General features: G+C 43.3%; 1 protein-coding gene across 2 annotated transcripts; it reads right to left on the bottom strand.

The window, feature by feature from the left end:
- On the bottom strand, window positions 1-27339 carry prr36a (proline rich 36a). Of its 2 annotated transcripts, XM_072657225.1 has the most exons (7): window positions 27064-27339; window positions 13778-14499; window positions 13477-13555; window positions 7643-7812; window positions 5245-7512; window positions 2993-5160; window positions 1-2107 (listed from the first exon to the last, which is right to left on the bottom strand). In XM_072657225.1, exons 2-6 carry the CDS (start codon window positions 14394-14396, stop codon window positions 4892-4894), a joined length of 3405 nt encoding a protein of 1134 aa, XP_072513326.1. In that variant the 5' UTR covers window positions 14397-14499; window positions 27064-27339; the 3' UTR covers window positions 1-2107; window positions 2993-4891. The 2 variants fall into 2 exon arrangements, with proteins under 2 accessions (XP_072513326.1, XP_072513325.1); XM_072657224.1 differs by having other exon boundaries at window positions 2993-7512.

Genomic DNA, 27339 nt, shown 5'->3' on the forward strand with positions numbered 1-27339 from the left:
TTTAAAAGTATTAACTGTTTGGTAGCCAATCCACCAAGAAGCTGCTAAAACAGTGAACGGTAAACAACTTTTGAAAATAATTCCTATAAATTACCCCCCCTCCCCATGTATTGATATGCTAAATAAGGTCATCAGTCCAAAACGCTTCAGATCTTTACTTCCTGTTCCTTCATATCTTCAGTTTTCAGGACCTTTAAATAATTCTTCATATTTGAAGTTTTAAATGCATTTAACATGAACAGTTCAGTGCTTTAGTTCCATAAAAGAAATTGTGCAGGAAAAACAAACTATTGGACAACTGGAAACATGCTAGTTTGACCATAATCTTGGGATCTAGAAGCCTCCACTGCAGAGTTTGAGAGTCCCATTTATATACTTAAAAATTTTTTTTTAAATCCCAGCCCTTACATGACAAGCACTCTAGAGTGTAGCCTTATATTTTTTACATAGACCCATTTGCTGATCAAACCATCCTGCTTTACATAGCAGGTAGCCAGACAGTCTGTAAACCTGATAAAGCAAACAGCCTTTTGGCTCTGAGGGCTGGTGTGAAATGGCGACGCCATCTGGCAGAGGTGACGTCTGGAGTGTATGGAATGACTCACCATAATACTTTGCAGACGGAGTCAAACGTAGTAAATCGCTTGGTGTAGCTCTGACTGATAGAAAAAGAGGAGGGGGTTGGGATGATGCTCTGAGCAGAAGGCCATTAAATCATGAGTCACTGTAAGTGGCTGTAGATGTGGTCAGTTATTATTTTAACATTGGCTATGATCACACATGCATTGCTTGCCAACTAATGACCATGTGGGGAAAATCACTTTGAGAATCCCAAATGATTGGTCTTAACCATCTTTCATTCAAGATGGAAAACAAGCAATTACACACTTGAGCACATCTTACTCAAAATACATGAACCAATTCTGGTAATTGTTATGTGAATGACATCAAGTGTTTAGAGAAGGCCCAGACCCAACAGCTCCAAATATCACATTTCTTGCCCTCCCTGCCTAACCGTAACTTTAATGGTGAGTCTCCAGCTCCACAACCGTCCACTCCCCTTGAGGAGAGCTACCTGAAACCTCAGGTGAGAAGCTGCTCACAGAAGTGACCGTGGCAGAAGGTTGAGAGAGTGGGGGCAACAGGCTGGGCCAGAGACTGGTCTCCAAGGGGCTTAGTGTCCCAGCTGACCCACCAGGCAGAAGCAGTAGCGGGGAGCAGCTGTCTCCTGCCAGCAGCAACGTCTGATTGATCAGCTGCTGGACAATGTCAACCTTCTTGCCCCAGTCTAGCTCCAGAGGAGAGGGCTGCTCTGAACATGTAAGAGGAGGGCTGTCTGGAGCAGCAGTTTCAGTTAGCCCCACATTGTTCTGGATGAGTTCTGGGGAACATGGGCTTTGTATCTGGGGAGAGGCTGTGTTGTCCTCTGGTGGACGGTTGACGCCCTCAGCCTTGCTATGTAGTTCTTGGGACTTTCCATAGTCAGCTTTTTGTTCCATCACCATTTCTTTTTCTTCATCATCTTCAGAGTCATCTTCTGCATCACTGGTTTCCAGTCCCTCATAAATGGTGCAAAGCCCAGAAGGTGAAAGGAGAACTTTTGTCACCGTTTTGTGCTTATTTTGGTGCTTGTTTTGTTGTTCTAGTTCTTGCTGCCATTGCATGATCTGCTGCCGTTGCTTGAGTTCTTGCTGCTGCTGTTGAATCTGCAGCTGAAGCAGGTCCCTCCTCTGGTCCTCCAGCTCCTTCTCTTTCTCCTCCCTCTTCTTCCTTTCCTCCAACTCCTCTTCTACATGGTTCTGGTCTTTGTTTACATCTTTACAGTAGTCATCTTTCTTCTCCATTTCCCTTTGTGCCCCTCGACTCTCTGTCCACTGGCTCTGCTGTTCATGCCGCTGTTCGATCTGTCGGAGCTGCTGCTGGTGACGTTCCAGCCGTTGGAGCTGGGCGTTTGGTCCTGAACTTGGCATCCTGGGAGGAAGGTCAGTAGGCAGACGGGGTGGGTTGGTCACATGATCCACATAAGGTCTTGAACGGCGTTTGGGCGACATGGTCATATGGATGGTGAGGATGTCGCATGGTTGCCGCAGGGAACGAGCGGTCATTCCTGTGAACAAGGCAGATAGTCCAAGCGGGTGTTAGAACAAGCAAAGAGAGATACAATGTGGCAAACGATAAGCGTGAAGGGTGCAGTGGGAATAAAGCATTAAAAACGAAATGGAGAAGGGTGAATTCAGTGTAAAAGCAGTACAGTGGGAAGCTAAGCAAGAGATGGATAAGCACAGACCAGAAAACCTAAGTCCAATACATTTCAATTAAAAACTGTTCAGAGAAAGAACCTTTGGTGCAGAGGTTGTTTGTGCAGTGAAAGCGGCCACACCCTGTATATGCAATAACCACTGACTGTTGTGAAGAGAGGACAAACCAAAAGAAGCTTGTGAGGTCAACACAACAACCCTCCTCAACAGGGCAGTTAGTTGAACACATGCAAGGCCAAGCACTCACCATGCATATTACGTTAAGACAGCAGTGAGTTGGGAGATTCCTTTGGTGCCTCTAACCTTGCTCCAGTGTTACAGCACATATACATGAACACAACACAACATTGCATGCATCAAGCAGTAAGCCACAAGGGTGAACAGCAAACTGAGTTCCGACAGGCATGCTGTTCATACAGTGAGGTGTTAGGGGTGGGGGGGGGGGGGGTGCTTAGTGATGCTGATCTACTTTAAGGATGTGTGTAGTGAGCAGCATCCAAGTGAACAGACAAGGTCCACTCAGTGCAACTTCTTCAAAATGTATATGTAACCCAACTTAATTCAGCTGTGGATCAAAGCAGTGCACTTGGTCAGTCCTGAATTGTGGTGCCAAACAAACAGCAGAAAAACCAAACCACACAGAGGTGCAAGGATTTAAAAAAAAATAAATAAATAAAAAAAAAAAAGGGGGGGGGGGGCAGGGGGAGACAGAGAGGGAGAGGAGGACTAAGCACCTTGATAAAGAATGAGATCCAGAAGCTTCGTAGGATTAGATCTCGCGTTTTCTCCTTCCTCCTCAGGATGGTGGGAGTCGAGGAGGAGACAGGGATTTAAAAAAAATAGGGAGAAAAGGTGGGGGTTTGGGGACACAAGAACAGAAGTGGAAGCAGACCAGCTGGAACAGGAGAACAAGCGTTCTCCTTCTGTTGCAAAACTTTTACAATGTCAGTTTCCTTTCAATCATTCATGTGAGTGACTAATTTTGGTGGTCTGTGTGTATAAACTGACAAAACCCTGATATACTGCTGCAATTATGGACCAAACACAAGGTACCACTGTCACTGATGGAGCTGAATAAAAAGAACTGAAAAATAATTAGACAATTAGGACGTAGGTTTAGAATGAAGCCTACTTCATTAGTATTCACACACTTGCAGGATGCCTATAGGTTTGTCCATGGTGGGACAAACCTATACACTTCCAGAAAAAAAGTGTTACCTTTAACAAGAACTATATTCAATGGAAGTCATTAAACCATTGTTTAAGATCAAACCACACAAAAAAGCAAGGTTTTTTTGTTTTTGTTTTTTTACACTAAACAAGTGTAAATGCATGAGGCTAAACTCTTATCACAGTACGATACTAGATGCAACCCACATACTAGTCACATTAACTGACCAAGTATAAACTAGGTTTTTCATGTAACTAGTATCTTGATTGTATCCTGGTAAAATTTCAGCCATATGCAGTCACACCCTGTAGTCAAAGGACTCTCCAGTTAGTCAGACTGAAATCTGCTCGTTGCGCAGCAACCAGTTGTATATTGGTTTAGCCTCTTCCTGGACTGTGCTGCAGACTGTTGCTGCCTCGAAATCCGCAACGTTACATGTCAGCGTGCATTTCCTAGAATTCAGAAAAAGCAACAGCTTCAGCAGTACATGTGACTTACTGCGTGGGGAGGCTTTGGGTTTTGGTCGTCAAATGAGTCTTGAGGAGGGACGGACGTTTACACAGACAACATGGCTCTCAAATGTGTCCCAGACCACCTCCTGAAGTGGTTTGAGCAAATGGAATTGAATCAGTTTTAGCATGTTTGTGTGGTTTGGTTTATGTGGATTCTCAAGATGAATGTAACCATGCCTTAAGTAACCATGTGTAAAAGGGGTCAATGTTCCTTCACCCTACTGACCAAAAAAAGTTCTTTATTTTTTTATTTTTAAGAAAAAAAAGCTAAATCTTTAACGAGGATTTCATCACCACCGTTCCAAAATGTAAAGAAACGTACTGGGAAGAAAGAAGTGTTAAATGTCAAACCTTTATTTAAAGCTACGATTTAAAGTACTCAAAAAACAAACGGTTATCACAACATTAAGGGTAAGGGTTAAGCAAACCCTAAAGTGCAGAAGATAAACAGGGCATGTGCATGGAGGGAGAGAGGAGTAAGGTTAAAGAGGACAGACAACTGAAACTTAAACAAGTAAACAAACATGATACAAAAATCAATTAATTAATTAGCATTTTCAGTAAAAAGGTTTGGATAAACACACACAAATCTGTCATTAGTCCATTCCACAGTTCCTTTTGCTTGAATACTCATTCTGTGAATTCCATAATTCATGCCTCTTCAAGGAAACAGCATGTTTTAAAAATGAAAGCAAAAAGAAAGGAGAGAAACAGTTGCCCTAATTGTAAATAGCAGTAGCTATTGCACATACAGGAATTGTAAGCCATGTACCCATAAATGTAACTGGACGAGTAATATGCTGGGGGTGGCACGGACATCTGAAAGATCAGCCTCTTTTTTGCCTCTACTTTTAAAACGTTTTCCCTCTTCTTAACACATTAAGACAACAAATCCAGGAAGACCCTGACGAGGAGACAATAGACACAAAGAGGCATTTATGAAGTACCATCTATACATTACCTGCCAAGGAGCCATCAGTCTTTTCACATATAGTGGAGTAGTAGGGATGTTGAGCGTCAAGGTCCCAGGCGTCTTCATGGTGCTCTGAAGAGGAAGGATTAGCCAATCCTCCCTCAGTGGGCTCAGTGCCACTTGGTGAGCAAGGTAATGGCAGTTCCTCACCAGCCTTCACACAGAGCATGTACTGTTGCTCCGAGTTGGGTTGTACAACTCCTTGCTGCTCAACATGAAGCTTGTCGACATCACCGGGAGCACAGGCTGGAATAAGAATCAGCTCATTGATCAGCGATGGGTCTTTGGCTTCATCTGGAAGTTGGTCTTCATTCTCTAAGGAGAAAATACCTGGGCTTTTGGCGCAACTCTCTGTGGTAGACTGGGCGTTGGAGTTGGATGTGGTGGTGCAGTCAAAGCCATAGGATGCAGCAGAGGTAGCAGACTGAGGGGTCTCACCACCACCACCTCCTTCAGTCTCAGCGCAGGCCTCCTCACGCTCCTCCAGAGTAGATAAGTTGTGGGCAACTTGTACACTGCCAAAGCATTCATTACCAGCAGCAACAGGTTCTGTACTGGGCTCACTGATCTGCATCTCTCCTTCAGTGTCGCTAGCCTCATCTTCTGTGGCCGAAGAAGGGGATGACGGCACAGATGTTGGTGCCGTTGCTGGACCACCCAACACGTCATCAGCTGGCAAGGTCTCAGGTTCTTCCTCTTCATCTCCATGTTCAAGTTGGATGCCCAGATCTTGCATGATGTCTGGAAGCGCAGCAGGAACAGAATCTACTAGTGCGGCCTGCTGCTGGAGGTTCTCCACGCCAGAGATTATGTTGTACTCTTGTAGCTCCTCAGGCGTGCTCGCGTCACTGCAACTGTGGGCAGCTTGTTCTAGGCCACTTGTGTTCGTCTGGGAAATGCCTTGGGTATGAGAGCCCAAGTCAGGACTGAAGCTAGCATCCTTCTCTGCAGAAGGCACTGGGGTGAGTTTAGGAGAGCTTGGAACAGGCTCCATAAGAGGTTGTGTAAAACTTACGGGGCCTCCTTTGGCATTTTCAAGATCCAGCCAAGCCTGATGAGAAGCTTGGGCTAGAGTTTCTAAATTTGCTTGCCTGGGGCTAGAAGAGGGACTGGAGGGGAGAGTGGGCTCTTGTAACGGTTGTACCCAGGAATCAGCAAAAGGATTTGCTTGGTCCCACTGGGCTGCAGGAGGTGCAGAAGGAACAATGGGTGGAGGCTGCATTCGATTTAGGTTGTCCAATCTGTAGTCTTCTGCAAAATCATCTTCATCTGCATTTCCATAACTTTCAAGCCCACTCTCTGTAATACCCTCACTGGCCATTTCCACATCTTCATCCTCATCATAGTCATTGTCATGACACTGCCTGTGTGGGTCTTCTGCTCTTTCAGAGCCAACTTCCATATCGCAGACACGATCATAGTCATCATCATCTTCGTTATCATCATCTTCATTGGCAGGAATGTCAGGGACCTTCTCAAAGTCTGGAGATCCAGCAGATGCACCTTCACCATCAGCACCTTTCAGGCTAGCCTCACCTAGATCATCCATACTTTCAGTGCCTTCAAGGACACCAGGAGCACTTAGCTCTGAGGCCCCCTGTTGGCTGCAACTGACATCCTCAGAGTCAAGTTCTGAGAGCAGAGCTCCTGCCCGCCATACAGACCCAGCCAGACCAGCTGAACCAGGCCGGGACTCCTCAGTAGGCTGTGTACCACTCATGTCAGAAATGGATACCTGCTGACTGCCCTCCCTTTCTTCTTCCTCTTCTTCTGCATCATTGTGGATTACTTGCTCTGCCTTCTCAAAAACCTCCATGTCTTTGGGGATCATGGTGGCAGCAACAGAGACTTCAAATGGTGTTGCTGATACAGGTTCTTGCGGTGGCACTTCTTGCACTATTGGAGTCTCAACTGAAATATAATCATCGTTTGATTCATTTCCAACAGGGATTGATGGAGGAACAGATACTACAATAGGAGCTTCAGCTTCTAGCTGTACAGCTAAAGACTCAACATTTACTTCCTCCATAGCATGAACGGTCTCCACATCTGACTGTTCTAAGGAAGGCACTTGCACCACATCCTCGCCCAAAACTTCAGTTGGGACACTTGTCCCTTGATTCAGCTGTTCTTCCAACTGCACTATTGTATTAGCATCCACTGCAGCAGTTATGGTTGTTGGAGAGACAGCAGCCACTGAAGCTGATGTTTCCATACGTTCCGCAGCAGGTTCCTCAGGAGCTTTTCCCTTGACGACCAAAGGTGAAACAGACTGTGTCGGTTTGGTTGTTTGGCGCTTTACAGCAACTGGAGTACTACTGCCTGCTTGCTTCTGGTTGTTGGACGCAGCAGCCAGCTTGCTTGAAGCAGGCCGAGTGGGAGTGTTTCTGGGACTTGGAGGGACCTTCCGTGTTGGTACAGGCTTATTGTCTTCCAATTTTGGCCGAGTTTTGGTATCTACAGGTAGGCGTTTGGCAGCTACAGCTGGTTTTGGGGGTTCAGATTTTAAAGGCTTTGCAGCTATAGGGCGGGCAGTGGTGGTAGTCTTTGGGGCAATCGGTTTCCTGGCCGGTGCCTTGGAGGATATTTGCCCAGCATCTAGAATTGAAAAACAAATGACATTCAAATTGTTGAAAACAAGCTGTAAACAACTGAAAACATTAGGAAAAATTACTGAAGCTTTTAACCAGAAACAAATTATTGACAGTGAAAAACCACACTATAAAACCTTTCTTGGCTGCTGTTGTTGTAGTTGTGGCCTTGGAAGGCTGCAGTGATGCAGAGCGTGCAGCAGAGGGGGCTGAGGCAGTTCTGGAGGCTGCAGGTTTTGTAGTGGAGATTGTTGGTTTTATAGAAGCTGTGGAAGTGGTTGCATGAGAGGTGGGTGCTGTGGTAGGCCTAGAGTAAGGAAAATACAAAAATTAAAACCTATGTAAAATTTAATTTTTTTAAAAACTTTTTTTATTATTTTTTTTTAATACCAGTATTCAGACCACAATGGTCTTCAGTGTCTAAAGAGTCAAGTTAATCAGTTTGTAACAAACTGATCCATTTGTCAAGGCAACATTTAATCAAAAGATTCCCCAACATGGTCACTTTCATTTACAAAGGGGGGGCTTCTATTATAAAAGCAATTTTTAGAGGTTGCTGGGATCATTTATAAATTAACAGAGGGATGGGGGGGGTGAGTGTTCTGCTCAGAGCACTGAAAGGAGTGTAATCCATTTTGATCACAATACTCTGCTGGTGTTTAGGCCAATGTTCTCATCCTCTTTCCTCATGTGTGGGAGGTGGGGAAGAGTCTACGCTGACATTGCTTTTTTTTTATTATTTACTTAGTGACTCAATCCATCATTTCCTGTCTTTTCCCTTCTCAATAGTTGCTCTTTCCATCCAGATTTAACCCCCTTCCACACTATTTCTGCAGTTCCATCTTTTCTTTGTTGGCAACATGACCTCACTGATGCCGCTGCAATTACTGTACAGTGTAATAAATGTAATCTGAAAACTGACAGAACAGCCACCAGTGGGCCTACAAATTAGTGAAGGCATTGCTATGAGAATTTCACAGCATTCAGCAACAAGAGGATTAAGTGAGGTCAAGATGTTAGATGATCACGCATTTGCACATCTGTGTCAGCAATGGGTGCAACTGAAAGTAGCTGAATGCATTCACTTGAAGGGGTGTCCACAAACATTTGGGAATATAGTGCATATGCCTTTACTCCACTTCCAAGCACACATTTGATTTATTGTCATCACTTTGAGACAAATTACTAAACAGTACCATCAAAGTATGTAGTAAGTATGATACAAATGACTGAACATGAACCATCTCAGACATAAAAGGGAAAAAGTCAGACTTTCAAGTCTGTACAAAAGTTAGACATTATTCTGTGTATAAGACCTTTAATGAGTGTGCTTCATCAAACTTCTAACCTACTACCAAGACATCAGGGAAAGACTTCAAAAAACAAGAAACAAAAAGGATGGACATCAAGAGCCAGCATGTAATGAATGCAGGGCTGTGAAAAGCCATGGAAGCAATCATATTTTAGCTGTGACGTGGTTAAAAGGGGCAGTGAGCATGCTCCTTATGTGCACACAATGCAGGGCATGTTTAAATGCCCGGGCTCCAAATGCCTGGAGTATAACGTCGCCCCCACAAAATCAGTCCACAACAATGGTCGACTGTTCTGGGACTAGAACAAAAGAACTCCCAACTTCTTAATATATTCAATTAATCTACTCAACTTGGACTAAAGAAAATAAAGAGGAAATGCAGCTTGAGACGATCAATGTGATAAACATGCTTTTCTGAACATACTAAGGACTTTTGAGCAGTCAGTACTCAAAGTGTGCTGACCAACTACATCCTTCACTACAAAGGCATAACACTTGTTTAATTGTGCCTTTTTAATGCATTATTTAATGCAGTAAATCATCTTCAGTAAAGCTGAAAATCGAACATTTGGTACACCTTTCTGCAGTCAGAACATGAGGATTATGAGTGTTGTGATTAAAATATTTGTCATATTGCCTACCCATACAAGCAGGAATGATTGTTGAAGGAATTACAGATCTTAAAACGCCTAGAACAGCAAAGACAAGTGAACTGAAAGGAACTGTAGGATATTACAGATAGGCAGCGCTAATAAAGGCCAGAGTACAATCCATTTATGCATTACTGCAGCATCTGAAATGACAACCCAATTACATCCAATTCTAATCAGAAAGAGAAACAATATCTTCCACTAAGAGGAAAGACACAAATTGACCAAAAAGATGCCTTTAGATGCATGACCTCCTATAACCCCCGATCCCTGTCAAGATCATGGACTTAATCATTTCAGATCGACAATTTAGGTAAAGCCTTTTAAGCACAATAACAAGCAAACTGCTATGCTTGAGCTGACCCAAACATTCAAACATGGACTTCTTGATCTAGGTCACACAAACAAACAAAGACAAAGTAATTGGAAAGACAGTAGTTTAACTTAAGAACGGTGTTCTTAAGAACAATATCTTTTCCCAGCACAGCTACTCTCCAGTGCCAAGATGGAGGGCATTCATTGGTGTAGTTCTAATAAGAATATTCAATTTAGACAGACAAACAGCTACAGGCACCCTAAACAGTGCCATTAGAGAATTCTCAAAGCATCTGGTGCAAGGCTTTAGCCTCACCCTAGGCCTTTCTGACATGCAAACAGAATTCATTAAGCCATTGATATTCACTTTGTACACTCAAGCTGGTCCAGAATATTTACATAGCTCTCAAAATTTGCAGTGGGCCAACGTCACAATGTCTCAAGAAAAACTGGCCCATGTTTAACATATTACGCTTAAAAACGTTTGGATTAGTGAAGCTAAAACGTAATTGCAAACAGACATTTCCTCCTGCACACAGCATTTCTTCCACCGCCACAGTAAATTACAACCCTGTCTGATAACATTTCTGGTTTGCTTGGCCTGACTGCCATCCAAAACCAGCTTGGCTGCACAGCTTACCCAACCAGAAAAATCTATGAGGCTTGACTGGGGAGATGAGAGCCAGGCTAAAGCCAACCACCCCCCCCCCTCCACCCCCCCATCCCAGCCAACGCCAAAACACAAAGGAATTTAAAGTTGTGCTTGAAGCTAGGCTTGAGTCAGAGGCTGTGTGATGGACAGAAAAGCCAGAGAACTGACAGAGAGAAAGGGACATGGCTGTCTTTTCTCTCAGACACGGAGAGGGAATCTTTCTGTTAAGCTGCAACCCAAAGCCTGGCCAAGACAAGGATAAAAATCCACCCCTCCCTCTCTGGTTTCTGGGGTCTGTCAGACAGTGCTGTGATGCATAGTAATGGGAAAGGAGTTGGTCATTTTAATTAATAAATAAATAAATAAATAAATAAATAAATATCACAGGACAATGAGCAAAAAGCAAATCATCCTTGTGTGAACACAAGTATAAAGGTCTCCAACTATATGTCCGAATTCCATTCATGTGGCAGAGAGAAAGGAAAACTGGGCAATATGGGAAATTCTATTACGGTACACTTTCCTGATGGCATCATGAATATTTTAAAATCTGCTTGTAACTGAGGCTCAAATCTCACACGTTTAGAGGGAAAAGCACATTCTCTCAAATGCATATTGAGAAATGAGCTTATTTGACACATGATTTTAAAATGCCATCCTCATTGAGATACCGTCAACTTTTTAACCATATTACAGTTATACTGCCCAAGCCTACTCTGTATTGCACAAAAAGGGGTTCCACTACAAACCAATGAACCGGTATTCAGTATACTTTACAACCATTATTTAAAAACAAGAAGTACAAGAGTGTACAACCATGCCCCAATGAATGGCAAGTTGTCAAAGAGCCAAAAATCTGCCCACTCAAATACTGAACAGCAGCAGGTAGAAGAGAATGGGAAATCTCCCTCATCGAAAACGAGGACAAAAAAGTGAATCTAGAAAAATCTACAGAAACGGACATTTAGCCTGCATGTTTACATGTACTTTAGCAGTGTTTGACCAACTACTGAGCGGTTTTTAACCACTTAAGCAGCATCCTATCTGATCTGGTAGAGCAGGATAGTAAACCTTTAAACTCTAGGTTTCGTATTGTTGTTCATTTTAGAACGATACATTTCATATGAATAAAACAAGGGATAGCACTCATTTATTCAAACCCAGGACTATTATTACTAACAGGGTCAACACAGGGGTTTACACACAGACTAGTGTACATCTGCAGGTTAATTAGTAACAATAGTAGGCCAATAACATGTTTGTACAGAGAAATCCAATCTGAGGCTTTTCTGCTTCACCAAGACGACAATCACTAGATAATGCAAATAAAACAAAAGCTGAACATTTAAATCAACAACAGGAGAGAAATAAATCAAGGCAGAAGAGTAGGAGCGAGTCAGCATGACCGAAACCACACGTCTCATCATTAATCTTGGGTTAGGAAACTATGCAAAGTGTTTCTCCTGCTCCCCAACTTAAGCATAATAATTGACTGCCCATATGATTCATAGTGTATGCGACCACAGAATAGAGGCTACATAATGCTGACCATTTACCTTACCTTTACCAAAAAATAATAATAATAATAATAAACCATGTGGAAGTCATTTTTGGAATATTTCTATTGGTGAATTCATCATGACATTTTTGCTACACAAAAGGCAAATGCCACATTCAAAATTACGGAGATTTAGATGTAGAAATGATTTTTCCACATAATGATCTGCAAAACCAAGGTTAGACTAAGAAAACTCATGACATCTGCCCTACTTTAAAGAGTTTATCCTGCTGGTGTTGGAGTAACAGTCTTCAGATTTCACTGCATTAAGCAAGAAAATGGTCAACTGAATGTTTGACTGCACTCCAGAAAAACTCTGGCTCACTGGTTCCCACTGAAAGTGTGTACTGAATTAGGTTTAAGGTTTTACCAAGTTATTGCAAATACATCAAACATTGTCCGTGGGCATTGTCAGAACGCTGCAGATGTGGCAGACCAGAAACTGAGTTTAAACGCTGAAGTATTCTTTTAATCAAAGCTCAACTTTTCTTTTTCCTGTTTGTTGGTCACTGGCTTATACTTTGGTCCCTGTCTGAGTCAAACATGCAAAGGAGGTCAACTCACTGCCAAAGCATGCAGTCTCTCCACTACTGAAGAGTAAGCACTTTCAAAGCAAACCCCCACCAAACCGCTTTCATTTTGGCAGCTGTCAACCTAAGTGACTTGGCTAAAGTAAAATCTACCCTCTTGATTACTCACCCAATTCAAGTCTAAATCTTACACAGCTCTCTTCTTCCCCACCCAGGGAGGCTCAGTTTTAAAAGATCCTATATTTCCAGTATGCCTCCTTTAACAGTTTCATTAAGCACTTTTCTGATTGGCTAACAAAACTCCGAATAGGGAGCGCAAACAGCAACCCAGTGGAAAGATTATAAGGATTACAGAAAGATTTAATGGTAGATTATGTGCAAACATCATGAAGCCAGATAGCTTTTTAAGCCTTAGAACTGACTGCTTTGCATGTGTAGCCTCAATTTGGAGACTCTTGAGAATCCTTAAAGGTCCCCTACACGAATACTACTGACCTCAAAATGAGAAGAAACACAAAAAACTGGTGCCAATTCTGAAGCTCTCATTAACAGGGACAGTCACTTTTCACAGGGAGGCCAAATATTGGCTAACCAAGCCCTGAGAAAAACTTTAAGGAGCTCCCTACACTGTCTCAAATTAAAACACATTAGCATCAGGTCTGATGAGTGCAATTACCATTTACAAGAGTACTACTCAGTATTTGTCCGTTGGTTAGTAGGGGGTGAATACGCTTCCAGTCCAACTGCTTCAAGCACTACTCCAATCTTTTGTGTTGGATGCACTCACATTGCACTCCCTGCTCTCAAATGTCAGTAAGCAACACCACTGACCATTTGTGTGAAGGCTAGATCATTCATGGACCAATGCCTCTCCTTCAAATTCAAGGGAGGGGGAGGGGCAAAAAAAGGCACGGCACACCCAACATTCTAGCCTTAACTCGATAGCTGGCTTACCTGGTCTTGGTAACAGGGGCCACTTTGGAAGCAGCTGAAACGGCCGGTTTGGCAGCAGGTGCAGTTGCTGGCCTTGGTGCTGCAGAAGATAAATATAGTGATAATTTATTTATATGACTATTTCATAATTTTATAGCTTGGTTTTCACAAGATATTGACCACTATTGGCTGGTATCACAGATTTCAGGATCAGTGCCAGAAAACGAAAAGAAATTGTCTAGGCAAAACTATAAAATGTAGAAAAATGCTACCAAACCAAACTGGCTGAATCTAATGACAATAAGATTATATACTGCCCTACCTGTGGTTTTGGGCTTCGGTGCAGCATTGTTGGTTGCTGCAGCAGGCTTTTTGCTCTGCACCGTTGCTGTATTTGAGGCTACCACTGGTTTTGTACCGCTGCTCGTGGATGCCACTGCTGGTCTGGCAGTACCAACAGGCTTCCGTTCGACTACCTTTGTCTGGGTCCTTGGTGCTGCAGTTTGTGCAGCAGTGGGGGCTTTTTTGGCTTGGGCAGCTGCTCCAACTGAGGTGGGTTTCTTCACGGCTGCTGCTGCAGTTGCAGGTTTCTTGGTTGCACCGTTTGTGGCGGGCCTTGAGGCACCATTGGCCACTCGCGATTGAGCTGTAACCGGCCGAGAGGCTGCAGTTGTCTTAGTTGCTGCTGCACCAGACTTGGTTTTTACTGGGGCTTTGGTCGTGTTTTTAGGCGCCGACGTCTTGCCATTAGCTTCCTTTTCAGAAGGAGGCGTTTTCGAGTCTGCTCCTTCCTGTACATTTTCAGACTCCTCAGGCTGTGGAGGTGATTGACCCTGGTCCTCTTGGGGTTGCTCTTCATTGGCAACTTCCTCATCTATCGCAGCCGCACCAAGGGCTTCCGTTGGCTCTGCCGGCGTTGTGGAAACCCCATCAGGTTTCATCTCCACCGCTGCCTGGTGAGTTTTTGTAGGCTGTGGTACACGCTCACTGGATATAGTGCCGTATGCACTAAAGCCAGGGTTGGGTGTTGATTGGCCAAGTTTCCTACAAAGAAAAAAGAAAATAAAGGTACAGTTACCATCATGCATACAGCAAGAATACGAACAAGCACTCTGTGTGCCTAAGAAAATTGCTTAGTCACTGCAATCTTGTTTTTGGAAATGTATTTAAAAAACTAGAAGCAAAATTAAAAGTTGTCTACACTGAACTCACAGCAGTCAATAGCCATATAAAAACTTCAACATACACCCATCGGCCAAAATATTAGTACCCAACATTAGTATCCAAAGACCCTTTTGTGCCACCACCACAGATCTGACCATTCGAGGCATGGACCCTACAAGACCTCTGAAGGGGTCCTGTGGTATCTGCCAACAAGACTTCAGCATATCCTTCAAGTCCCGCAAGTCGAGAGGTGGGATTGCATTAAATGAGCCTTAAGTGCCCAGGTTGGTCACCAGCTCACCAGTTATATTCTTTCTTGGACCACTTCTGGTAGGTGCTGACCACTATATGCCAGAACAAAAACTGACGTATAGAGATGCCTGACCCAGTTTTGCCTTTACAATTTGGATCTTGTCGAAGTAGCTCAGATGCCACAGCTTGCCCATTTTTCCTGCTCTTTAACACAGCAACCTCAAGGACTGACCGTTCACTTGCTGCTTAATATAGCCAAAAAGGTCAGAAGGAATGTGTTGTAATTGCGCACCCGCAACACTAGTAGGTCAATGAATCCGCTATGACTTTTTTAATGCAGAAACACTAATAAATGCACCGCTCATGCATCACAATATTGGGCCTGCTGCAGTTTTTTGTCCTTCTCCAAATCCAACCCCTGCCAGTTTTGTCCACTCCATCTCTTCAGCCCATTCCAGAGTGAATCAGAAACCTGGTCCTGCAGAGTTCTTAGTCAAGCCAAAACTGAGAGAATAAAAGAACAAAGCAAAGCACAGAAGGACTCGTAAAGAAAAGGCCAGTGCACCCACTGACCCCTGTCCTTTCTAAAGGTTCCCCCTTCTTTAGCCACGCTGCCCTCATGGCTTTTCCCCCTCACTACAGTTCTACTCAGCTCTCCTCTCTTTTCTACTTTTTCCTCCCCAAGTCGTCCTCCCCCAGCCCTCCCCATGAGATCTGTTCCCTGTCAGCAGCTACACAGATGGCCTGGGTAGCTCAGCTATTATGTAGACTCAAACCTGGCCTGGGCCAACGAGCTAGGGGCGAAACTGTCTGTAATAAAATGAAGGCAGTGGAGAAATTCAATTTCTTCTAGACAGCATTACCAAGGGTAAAGGGAAGAAACAGGCAGAAACAAGATGAAAACATGGAGTGTGTGTGCGTGTGTGCGTGGGGTAGTGGGGGGTGTGTGTGTGCAAGAGCGATGATTAAGAGTGAGGTCATTATTCTGCACGGCCCTGATGAAAAACCACCCAGCAGTCATGCTGCTGCATCTCTATGGCGATGTACAGGGCAGGGAGGAGGAATTTATTCCCCCCCTTCATACAAATTTGTTTCAGTTTGCATGTTCTAGAGGTGTAAATCTTTGAATCGTGAATCAAGTTGATTCACTGTCGGTGCAAAGTTTTTTCTTGCCAGTTAAAATGATAAATTGACAAACATTTAGAAGAAAAACAAAAAAAACAAACACCATTTGTACCAGTGATGCAACACAGCAATACAAGATGATTTAAGAAATATTTTTCAGTGCACAAAATTGTTACAAGTAACAAAGTAAAATTTTACCCCAATATTTCACCATTTAATTTTTTACTTCAGGTAACTTCAATTTTAAGGTAATTCCAGGTATATTTTGACCCGTTTTGTCATTCTGACCCAGGATTAAAGCAGCATTATGCAAGAATGGACATTCCTCGCTTCTGGGCTCTCCCTACAGTTGAGAAGTGGAATTCACACTCAACTAATGCATGTGTAAAGCTTGTCCATTAGGAGTGGCTCAAACTGAGGACGCTTGTTATGCAGTCCTTGCAAGTGTTTTCCTGCCCGTCTCACCAAAGGTGTCCAGAGTAACAATAGAAACTATTCTCACCAATACAGGTCAGTGGAGGATCATAATGAATTTGAAACAGTAAAATGCTACATAATGCGGCTTTAATTACAGAAAAACCCCAAAATATAAATGTGCACTCAACGCCCCCCTTTCCCTTAACCACAGTAAAACAACTCGCCTACATGTTATATACAAGTCGAAGTCCTAACTGGATCTCAGAACATAAGATTTTGAAAAACAACATATCTATTGTATACTTCAGGGGTTGGGCATGTATCTGGGGAACGTTCTGAAACAGCAGTCCAAAACACAACCTGTTTGAAACAATGCCTGCAGTTTAGTCACTCAGATAACTGAATGAACACGCCAAGATAAGGCAGTCATGAGGCCACGCCTCAACCAAAACTGGAGTTTACGAGAGAGAATCCTGACCAGCAGGTTTCATTGAAGTTTTTGCATATTACACACATGTTTATAATAACAGCCCACTGCTAGTTTAATGCCAGTCAACTGATCCAAATCTCTCCTACTTCACCTGCCCTCTCTTTTCAGTTTGTGTATTCATCACACCAGCCTTCTTTATATCAAGGGGACAGAGAAGAGATCAGTGAGGTTTTCATCCATAATTCATTGTAAGACACCGGTCCTTCCATCTACTCTGTTACTTCATTAATAAAAGAGAGTGAGATAGAAAGAGACCGAGAGATTATAACTGACCTGGTTTGACTGTGTGTGTGTGTGTTTGGCCTGAGAGAACAGCAGAACATCCATGCAAACAGACAAATTCCAAGTCCCGGCTTCATCATTTATGACACAAACAACTCTAAAAATATGCCTCTGTAGGGGTGAGATCTGACAGCTCATAAAACTGTTCAGTCTCTGAGGGGATGAGTGCAGACTACTGTCTAGACCAGACAACACAAGCAGGCCTTTTTAGTTATCACCCAAACCTGCACACTCCTGCATTTGCCTTTTAATCACTGACCAGAATCATGAGAGGAGCAAACCTCCAACCTCAACAGCTCCTTAGATCACAGTTCTTTAGGAAAGCACTCCACACTTCAATTCTCAAGGTACAACACAACTCAGCCCTACATTGTACATTACTGATAAGTATTACTTTCTATATTATGTAAATTGTGTATATTGTGTTTACTCAGAAAATACCCTTAGCTAGTTTGTATAGGCTAGGATCCGAAGATAATTATTAAGCCTACATAGTAGTAAACACAAATGTCAACATGGAGACCATAAAACTACACGTCACCCAAGTACTCTCAGAAAAGGTGTTTTCAGACTCCCAGGGGAAGTTTGTATCACCACTTCGGTGCCAGGATGCTGGTCTTCCATGTATCTTGAGGGATGGCGGGTCAAGGCAAGCCATACTTGAAGCTCGGAGGGCTCCTGGTACTGACCGGCTTTTGTCCACTGTCATCAAGTACGGAGGAACTGGTCCATTTTTGGCTTTGTAGGCCAATATCAGGGTTTGGAATCTGATGCTGGAAGCAGCTAAAGGAAGCCAGTGAAGAGAATGCAGCAGAGTTAATGTTGAAAACAAGTCGTGCCACTGCAATCTTCTGGCCTTCTTTCTCTTTTTGTATTAGAACATCTGTCTGGGTTTAAGTGGGTCACATTTAATGCCTATTAAACTGCACTTGCACTCTGCCCAGTCCAGTGGGCATCCTCAGCGTGTGCATTAATTCAGAGGGATGGACTGTATGAAAGCAATACATACACATGATCTGAGGCAGGGATTAAACTGCCTAACTGCCATGTGAGAAGGGAAAGGCATCTGGGGGGGCTATAGGTGCAGGTGTCAAGGGTTTTTATTCTTGTTAGCTTGCGGTCACCCTGTTAGCTGGGAGCAAACAGCTTGTGGCCATAGGGCAAGATTAAAAACACTAAAGCACAGCTCTTGTTTCAAAGTGGATCCTATTTAACTGAAAGCACAAATTATTGAATTTTATGACCCACGCACCTAGGCATCCTAAAAGGCATCCTAAAAGGCATCCCAAACCCCCCCCAAAAAAAAAAAAAAACATACATACATGAAGTTTGCATGTAGCGACAGTCACGTTCTGTTTGTTGTGGAATAAGTTCAAGCAGTTTATAGAGTGAAAACTGTAGCAAAAGCTACAGGTTTTTATATTCAGTTATTTGAAAGCTTGGAAAGCAGAAAATCAACAGAGCCCACAATACTGAAGTGAGCCAACCCCCACTGTTTAAACCCTACTCCAGTAAAGCCACACACTAGATCCCCAGCAGCATTAACCCAAAGATGGCCCAAGGCCGGCAAGAGTGACAGACAAAAGAAAAGGCCCCAGCTATCCACAATGGACTACCGTTGTAACTGGGTAGCCAATTAGGTCCAAGGTCCATCTCCCGATTTTACCTACAACACACCCACACTAAAGCACACAGTCCAGAGGGTTGCATACGGTGTATAAAACTCACATGCGCCTTATTATCCTGTTTAGCTTAACTTCTAGCTTCTGCTTTTAAACACTGTACTTAAATGTTAAAAAGCCATCAACTGAAAACAAACCTCAACAATGATAACCTAAGGCATGTGATTGTTTGCATGCCCCATTTTCTGCTGCATTGCTAAATGTTCTGAATTGAATTCTGAATTCCAAGAAAAAAAAGAAAAAAGAAAACCAAGACGCTTAATGTAACCAATATGCCATTAGGGTCAGGGTGCATCACAATTAACAAGCACATCAAAAACTTTATTTGACCCCTGCTTCTTTATGACAGATTGACACTGCCTACAGGAAGTGGGCTGACTGATGACGCAAACTACCACAGCCTTCTAGGAGCAGACTGAAATGTCACGAGGCTTTGATGAACGTGTAGGCTACAGTGAACAATGAAAACAAAGACGCTCTAAATCTTTTTTCAAATCGAAGCAAACTGAGGAGACAAAACTAGCAATGATGCCTGTGCTGATCCTAACCCAATGAAAATATGGAACATGATCCATAAAGGCAGCAAGGATGGCTCTTGAAAATCCAAGTGGGGCTGTGATTCGTTAGATGTCAATATATTACAATGAATTGCAAAACAGTTTTCCAAACCCAAATCAATCCAATTTCAACCTATTCAAGATCTTGGTACATATTAGATGAATGATTTATGCAGTTATGATATTTAAATGGAACAATAAATAAAGCATCAATTACATTAATATTGGCTTACATGCAATCAAATGAAAAGGGGAGTGCAGTCACATCCATCACCACCCCTTAACAACTCAAATGGAGCACAATTTGTCAATGGTTGACCATTAAAGCCACGCTCACTTGCATTTTTAGGACCCATTTTATCTGAAAGGGAGTGTAAATGTGGATCATTCACACCCACCCACACAAGGACACCACACATTCATATACAAGTGGGTGGGAAGACAGTAAAAAGAGGTACAATTACCAGCAAAAATAAAGGAATGTATAACAGAGTTATGTAATGATGAGGCCCAGAGTGAAAGCAGCTCGCTTACATTCCAGTGTTGGATCTCTGTTGACTGCTAAACTTTAACAGCTGTAACAATCAGACAGAGAGAGAGTGTGTGTGTGTGTGTGTGTGTGTGTGTGTGTGTGTGTGGCGTTCCTGTGCAGCTGCACACTGGCCACATCCTGCATTCTTGATATAAGAGCCAGCACTACAACCCAATCTATCTTTCTACCATCTGAAATCCCTCCATTTTAAGCAATTCCAGCTTGTGGATCGGAAAGAAGATCAGGGAGAAATGCAGCTGCATCCAACTAAAGCTTTTATGAACAGAAAGTGGAGTTCTTACTGCGTAGGTCTTTAAAAATTGCTGCCATTATTGTTTACACAGCAAACCATAACTCCAAAAACTAGTATGGAGGTGGTGGTAATGTGCTGCTCTCCAGTATGACCACCACCACAGTTTCCTAAAGTCAAGGCATTGGACTGTATTACCAAGGTCAAGCCCGTTACGTCAACGTTCTAGAATTGGACCATTTTCCAAAATTTACATCCCTTTTAAACTCTTTGCCTCAATTGAGCCTCAAAACTAGGCATTTGATTATAGAAATCAGAGTGAAGAAGGTGGAAAGAGGTGGAGTCTAAGCTACACACTGGGCCTCTATGACGGGACCTTTTTTTCCCCTGTATTTGCCTAGTAGTATTAATGTTAATGACTGCTTCTCACTGACAACAGCTGGAGGACTGGGTCCACTACTACTTCTCTAGCGAGGGTCAGTGAGTAGGTGTCCATAAAGCACAGATTAAAAACCCATATCTCTTCCTTTATGAGGGGGGTACAGATGCAAGCAATAAACAAGCCATCATCAGAGGCTGTGTGCGCGTTCCTAACACAACCATAAAAGGCTGCGGTCTCACCATGCCACCAAACAGCCATTGGTGCACACACAAATCCTGAAATTTCTTTTTTCCTTCATACCTTTCATTCTTCACCGCTGACCCCCCCCCCTACCTCCCTCCCTCCCTCCCTCAACCCTACTTATTATCACCAGCCATTTATCACTGCTCTGGCTATCACAGCAGAGTGTTGGCTTGGAGCCCTGCTGTGGAAGACTTCTACCTTTACAGTGCATCTGAACTACTTTAGCATTGCAGTGTGGGAAGAGTCCGTTGTTTGGCACTTTGCGGCTCTTCTGTAACACTACACCTCTTCAGCTACAGCTCTGTGAGTACTCCAACAGGAGAAGACCAAACGACTTCTGCCTGACGCACAAACTGCCAATATTTAGGAATTAACTGGAAGAGTGTAGTATTCCAGCGCAATGGATATTTTAATTGAAAATCATTAAGGTTATTCCCACACTGGAGGTCTGCAAAATAAACAAAATTCAATACTTTAAAGAATACAGTACAGTTTAATATAGTAAACAACTGAACCCTAACAGTATTTTGACTGCAATTTTGTTTGCTGGGTCACATAGATGGTTGTAAAGTATTCATGTACCACCTGCAAACACATTCAATAATAGCAACTGTTGTCAACTTGGCAAGCTTTATAAAACAATGGCAAAAACCCAGTTTTCCATTAAACAGGTCACTAAAAATAGACCTTTTGCAAAAATACTGGCATCAAGTGTGCACCGCCATCTCCTTCGTTTGAATTAGTCAATTTTGTGCAATGGTGAGCACAGTGAAACTAGTGCTAGTTAACATTACTAACAGGACTTGTCACACATTTACACAAATGCACAGTCACCCCTACACTATATTAAAGAACAGGGGTGTCTGCTATATCCAGCACTCCCAGTTTGTGACCCAGTTGGACCTCTAGTTGGTGAGACAACAAGCAAAGTGGATGTTGCAGAGTCTTGTTTTAAAACAGTGCTTGTGTGGACAGTATTTAAAAGTAAAAAAACCCAGTTTTACAAATGCCCGTGTACATGTATAATAGGTCATAAAGATGCAATAGGACGAGGGCTCTGCTTTTGTCAATTTTGTGTCTGTCACTGCATCACAGTTCTGTTTGGTGCCCAGCTAACAGACGCGATTTTAATAACTGTTCAAAATACATTACACACATTAACAATATGGAGCAGCCAATCAAAACCAGTTCAAGCTGAAACACTAATTTGTGTGAATAGGCAGGGCTAAACTGCTGTGAGCTGAATCGTGATAACGAATAAATGGGTTGGTTTTTTTTAAGGACCTCAAAAAAAACAAGAGATTTCAAGAAGAATGTGCAAATCGGTTTTCCCTTTAAGGCAGCGTCTGCAGTAGACTGAATGTTAGTGTATAAACGAAGAGACTGCACAGAATAAATAGTGAAAGGGGCTGGAGAGGGTTGAATACAGGGAGGTTTAACTGCTCATGAAGGCTCAGATAAACAGGAAAGCCGTGCTGAAGCAGACAGTGTCTCTACCATCCAACCGGATTAGCACCAGACATGCATGTGTGTATGCGAGCGTCTAGCACTGGTCGGGTGGGGTGGAGGGGTGTAAAGACCCTGAAGGGTTTGATATGGGGTGTGTGTATTGTAAGGATTAAGACAGAAACAGGTTCTATTGTCTTCTGTACTGTGCCAAGCTGGTGGGGGGCTGGGCAAAGTCATGACTGGGGCATCGGGTGAACCATAAAAAATGTTTTCAAAATGAGTAGGAGAGAGACAAGCTAGGTTTAACTTTGCGCTTTTCCAAGTGATTATTTTTCTGCCAAGCAACTTCAGCAGTTTCCATTAGACTGAGGTTTCTGCAGTAAATATGCTTTATGCGATTTCCAAGAGACTGTTGCTGCGTAGGTTTTGCTTTATTGACAAAGTTGTGTTTGAAATGTTTCTATCTCCAATTTCACACAAGTCAAGTTCCGTACAGTTGTACTCCCTGATGTCCCCATCACCCCCTCTTCAGCATCACCGAAACACTGTAGAGGCCACAGACACCAACAGGGAGAAAGAGAGATTGACCATCAGATTGAAAGGCAGACAGACCGACTGGTTTGTTAGTGGCAAACACACCCCAAAAGAAAGCCAATACTGCCAACAACATTTTTTTCCCTGTAGAGATCAGTTACATACACATGCAGAGAGAGAGAGAGAGAGAGAGAGAGAGAGAGAGAGAGAGAGAGAGAGAGAGAGAGAGAGAGAGAGAGAGAGAGAGAGAGAGAGAGAGAGAGAGACGCATATATACAGCACGAGAGAGAGAGGGAGACAGACAGATGGTGAATGATGGCGTGATGGGCTGAGTCACTTGGCACAGTGCGGTCTGCATACAGCACACAGCAGGGCTCAGTAATGGATAGGGACCGTGCACAAGTGGATTAAAACAGGGCACAGGAGTCTGCTTACATGCCAAACACCATGAGAGTGTGTGTGTTTTCAGATCAGGATATAAGCCAGTCAGCTGCCAAGCCTCTGTTGACAACTACCAAGGCTGACATCACCTTAATTTCCAAGCCAGTCCTTCAGCTGCAAAAAAAAACAGTATTTCAGTCGCCTATGAAACTTTCACTGCGGTTCTGGGAAACGTCCACTTAAGCGTTTGTTCCAGTTAAAGTGGTTTCTGATGAAATGGACTCAAACGTTTGAGTCATAAGCTCCAGCAGCCATAGTCCATAGCCCAAAAGGATGCCAAATGCACAACCTGAAGTAACATTAAAATTATTTAAAAAAAAAAAAAAAAAATCTAATTCATAACAGTGGATTGAAACCAATCACGCTCCGACATCAAACCTAGATATCTGGGTGCAGTCCATCAGTGTAAAGCAGGGAGAGACGAGTGGGGCTGAGGCTTTGGACACACCCATGCTCAAATGACAGGACATGTAGCAATCAAATGTAAATTGTAAGGGTTGTGATTTTAGGGTTTATTTTGTTAGAGGGTGGAGCTGCATGCACCGGCACAGGCGTTAATTTCTTTTTCCAAGCTCATCAAAGCTTGTGCAAGATGGCTATAAAATGATTAACATACAAACTCATAAACTGGTATCAGACCGGAAAAGAACACAGCGGGAGCAGTAAATAAGCTGAAGAAAGCCACTCTGAAAGCCTTAACCATTTGACAACTTTTGGAAGTTTAGGGAAAAAACTACTTCACAGAGACTCTTCAACTCTTCAAACAGCTGTCACACCGTTGTTGCTTCTCGCAAGCAGTGGTTTCGCACAATCGGGACAGATTTAGACAGCTCAGGTGGCCAAAGCTTTCACAGCTTGAAACCTTTAAGAGCCAGCAAGCCAAAAACACCAAACCTCAGCGATGAAAACAAGCATTTGCTCAATCATTTAGACTCACAGACACAAAGACAGACAGCACAGAGGAGCCAGAGACTGTAGAAGCCATTAAACTGTTGACTCAAAGAATGATGAAATCGTTAGCTCACTGCATGCAACGCTGATGGCCACCACCAAAAGTAACCGTTACAGCTTCCAGGGTCGGCCTCCACATGTTCCACAACACAGAGCCACAGTCACCTTTATTCATTTAAACCTCAGGGACATTTATGCTGCAAAGGAATGACTTCCAGAAACAGCTCTACTCACTTATGAGCTGCCTAATGAGCCAATGTGGCCAAGGGCTCTTCACGAAGAGTGTCTAAAATAACCTCAAGCAACCATGTTCTGTCCCATGAGTGGTCTAAAGTCAGCCACATGCTGAGACAGTCAGAAGACAAACTGCAAGCCTAATAAATCACAAGACGGACAAAAAGCCACCAATGTCAAATTTCCCTATGGGAGAACTTCAGGCTTTGATGTTTCAACAGCTAGACTAAGCAATTCTACAATCTGATCAACTTCACAGTTCCACAACTTTCTTTTAAAACCACCCTGATAAATTATATTGTCTTTTCTTTTAAATAAACAAATTATTAAATAATTTGCAAACATTGCAATGAGGAGTTTCACAAAGCCTCCAAGACTTCCTATAAGCAGATTCAGTAAATATTCTCCTATTGGACATTGGCCTTATTGTTTGACCCAAGTTGACCAGTGACTAGTCATAAAATACCCCCCTGGGTTTACATTCACAGTGCAGACGACACCACCCCCCCAGAGAAACAGGGCGCATCAGGTCATTAATAACAATTGTCAAACATCAGTGTGTTCACACAAGTGGGCTGCAGCAGTTGTCACTTTTAAACCACCCATTTGTTAATATGATATCTTGCAAAGTAGCCCAGGAAATGTAGATAGGACGAACAGCATGCCAGCTGACACATGGCAGCAAATGGTTTAGTGAAACATGTCCAACTACAGCAGTGTAAGGGTGTACGGACTTAAATTTAAAACAAATGGCCAGAAAGGTGCATCAAAATGTAAAAATATCGCCAATAGACACTTCAGAACATGTCACCCACATCTTTCACGGCACATGTGCTACTTAAGATCCCCATTTTGCCACACCTTCCTTCATTTTCTGTATGCAAAGAGCAGGGTCATTTGGCTAGGTAAGTCAAGTATCTGCATAGCACTTTTTACAACCTGATGTTGCAAAGCAGCTTTACAGAAACCTGGAGAGACGACAAAAAAAAATCAAACCAAACACAGCATGTAAGCCTTTCAAAGCTGGAGAAAGAAACCTCAGAAGGATCCAAGAATCACAAGTCTCATCTGGCCAATATTGCAATCATTAACACGTCTAGCAGTAGTAACAGTAATGCTGAACAATGCTAGTCCCATTTATATGCATACATACAAACGGACATCAGGACGACCGACAGTTTCTAGTCCAAGACAAAACGACGGCAGTGACCTTAAACCTCTGTAATGTACACACAGTGTGATGCAGATCTGAAGTGAGTAATTCAAGCCTTTCAGAAACCACACGTTAACATCTGACAACAGTTAAACTAACAACAGTCTCACCCTTAGGTGGGACAACACACACACTCACACACTTACTAGGGGGAGGCGTTTAACAAAGCAAAGGTTCTGTGCAGCTGGTCAGTTTAGGCCCAAAGTCAAGTCAATCAGTTAACGGGGAATTCCACTGATTTTCAAGGCCCGAAGCCTGGTTCCTGTCACCAACATTGTAAAGTAACCACATTGGTTAGACCTCTCTATAATCAACCATCCCACATCAAACCACACTGAAAGACTTGGCTCATCTCTCAACAAATGAGCTCCGCAATTGTGCAGTGGAATTCCCCTTAAAGGCACATTTTTCATCTGAACAGTCCACAATTCGGGCTGATCACCCCCAGCCCCAGGCTTTGCAACGCTGTTCACAGCACATCTCCTGCAGGACATCTGAACCTACTGTGCTCCATTACAGGCTATTGATTTTCTAAGCACGTTTGGTAAATGTCTCCAGTAAACAGGATGACAGGCAGTGTGTCCAGCGCAGTTCCTATCTGAGTAGGAGGAAGTACTTGCCTCCACTTGCTTAGCAGGAGCACCTGTCTAGCTGTAACTCCTTAAAGGGTACTGTGGTGGTGCTGCTTGCTCTTCATCACCACCACGGTGATGGGTTTGCTCCATTGACCCAGGCAACCGGACAGCCAGCCACCTACTACAACAACAACAACAGGGCGTTACAGAATGACCCCTGATCTTAATTTAACCAAGACTGCAATCACACAAAAACACCAAATCCTTCAGGATGGCTCTATATTCGGTAAGCTACTGACTTGCACTGCCATCCATGGCTGCTGCCAAACAATGGCTGAATGCATTGGGTTCATGAGCACCACACATTTAGGATGAATGCATTTCAGCTATCATTTTATTCGCCTGAATAATAAAACCAAGCAAAATCGAGCCCTCGCTGTCTATTTTTTGAGGTATCTCTAGCTGCTAGCTACTATTAGATACATGGACGGGTTCAGTCTGTGCAGAGGGCCGTTTTTTTAGGGCGTGCGACCAGCAGCTGTTCACAGCCCAGCCCTCTCATCCCTTCCTCACAACAGCGTCTCCTCACTAAATAAACACATGCTTGGCCAGAAAAGCAATCTCAACCACTCCGGGTGGTGGTAAAGGCTTATAGCGGGCATAATTGTGCAAAAGCAAACACCTCTAACGTCTATCTAACACTAGCTAGCTAAATAAAGCCGTATCTATCTATCTAACTACACTGATGCAGCCCAGTGTTGTGAATAGTACTGTGTAGCACAGCGATGCGCCTCAGCAGTTATTATCTAGATAAAGCCGGGGTGCTGGTCCCTACCGTCGACTGAACTCCTCTTCCTGAACTCCGGGCTCCTGTCGGCGTGTGTGTCTAGCCAAGACAAACAAAACCCCCAACCGGCGAGCTTGAGGACCAACGCGGGGTTTTTAGCTCGGATCGGACCCTCCCGGCTCCACTCGGGCTCGGAGCCCTGAAGCACGGCTAGACGAGAAAACCCACAGGACGATTAAAGAAAATTCATCTTCTCAGCTCCTTACTGCGGCCGAGCCAAACCTAAGGCTGAAACGAGATTTCTTCCAGGCTTGGTGATGTCAC

The sequence above is a fragment of the Salminus brasiliensis genome, chromosome 15 (assembly GCF_030463535.1).
Source record: "Salminus brasiliensis chromosome 15, fSalBra1.hap2, whole genome shotgun sequence".
Lineage (NCBI taxonomy): Eukaryota > Metazoa > Chordata > Actinopteri > Characiformes > Bryconidae > Salminus > Salminus brasiliensis.

What these genes read in the sequence shown, in the direction of transcription:
- prr36a (XM_072657224.1), bottom strand. Translation starts at nt 14,396, where the DNA reads ATGAAACCTGATGGGGTTTCCACAACGCCGGCAGAGCCAACGGAAGCC. An exon ending in ACCGAAGCCCAAAACCACAG is followed by an intron (nt 13,556 to 13,777) that starts GTAGGGCAGTAT and finishes TATCTTCTGCAG; the next exon opens with CACCAAGGCCAGCAACTGCA. An exon ending in GCCCCTGTTACCAAGACCAG is followed by an intron (nt 7,813 to 13,476) that starts GTAAGCCAGCTA and finishes TCCTTACTCTAG; the next exon opens with GCCTACCACAGCACCCACCT.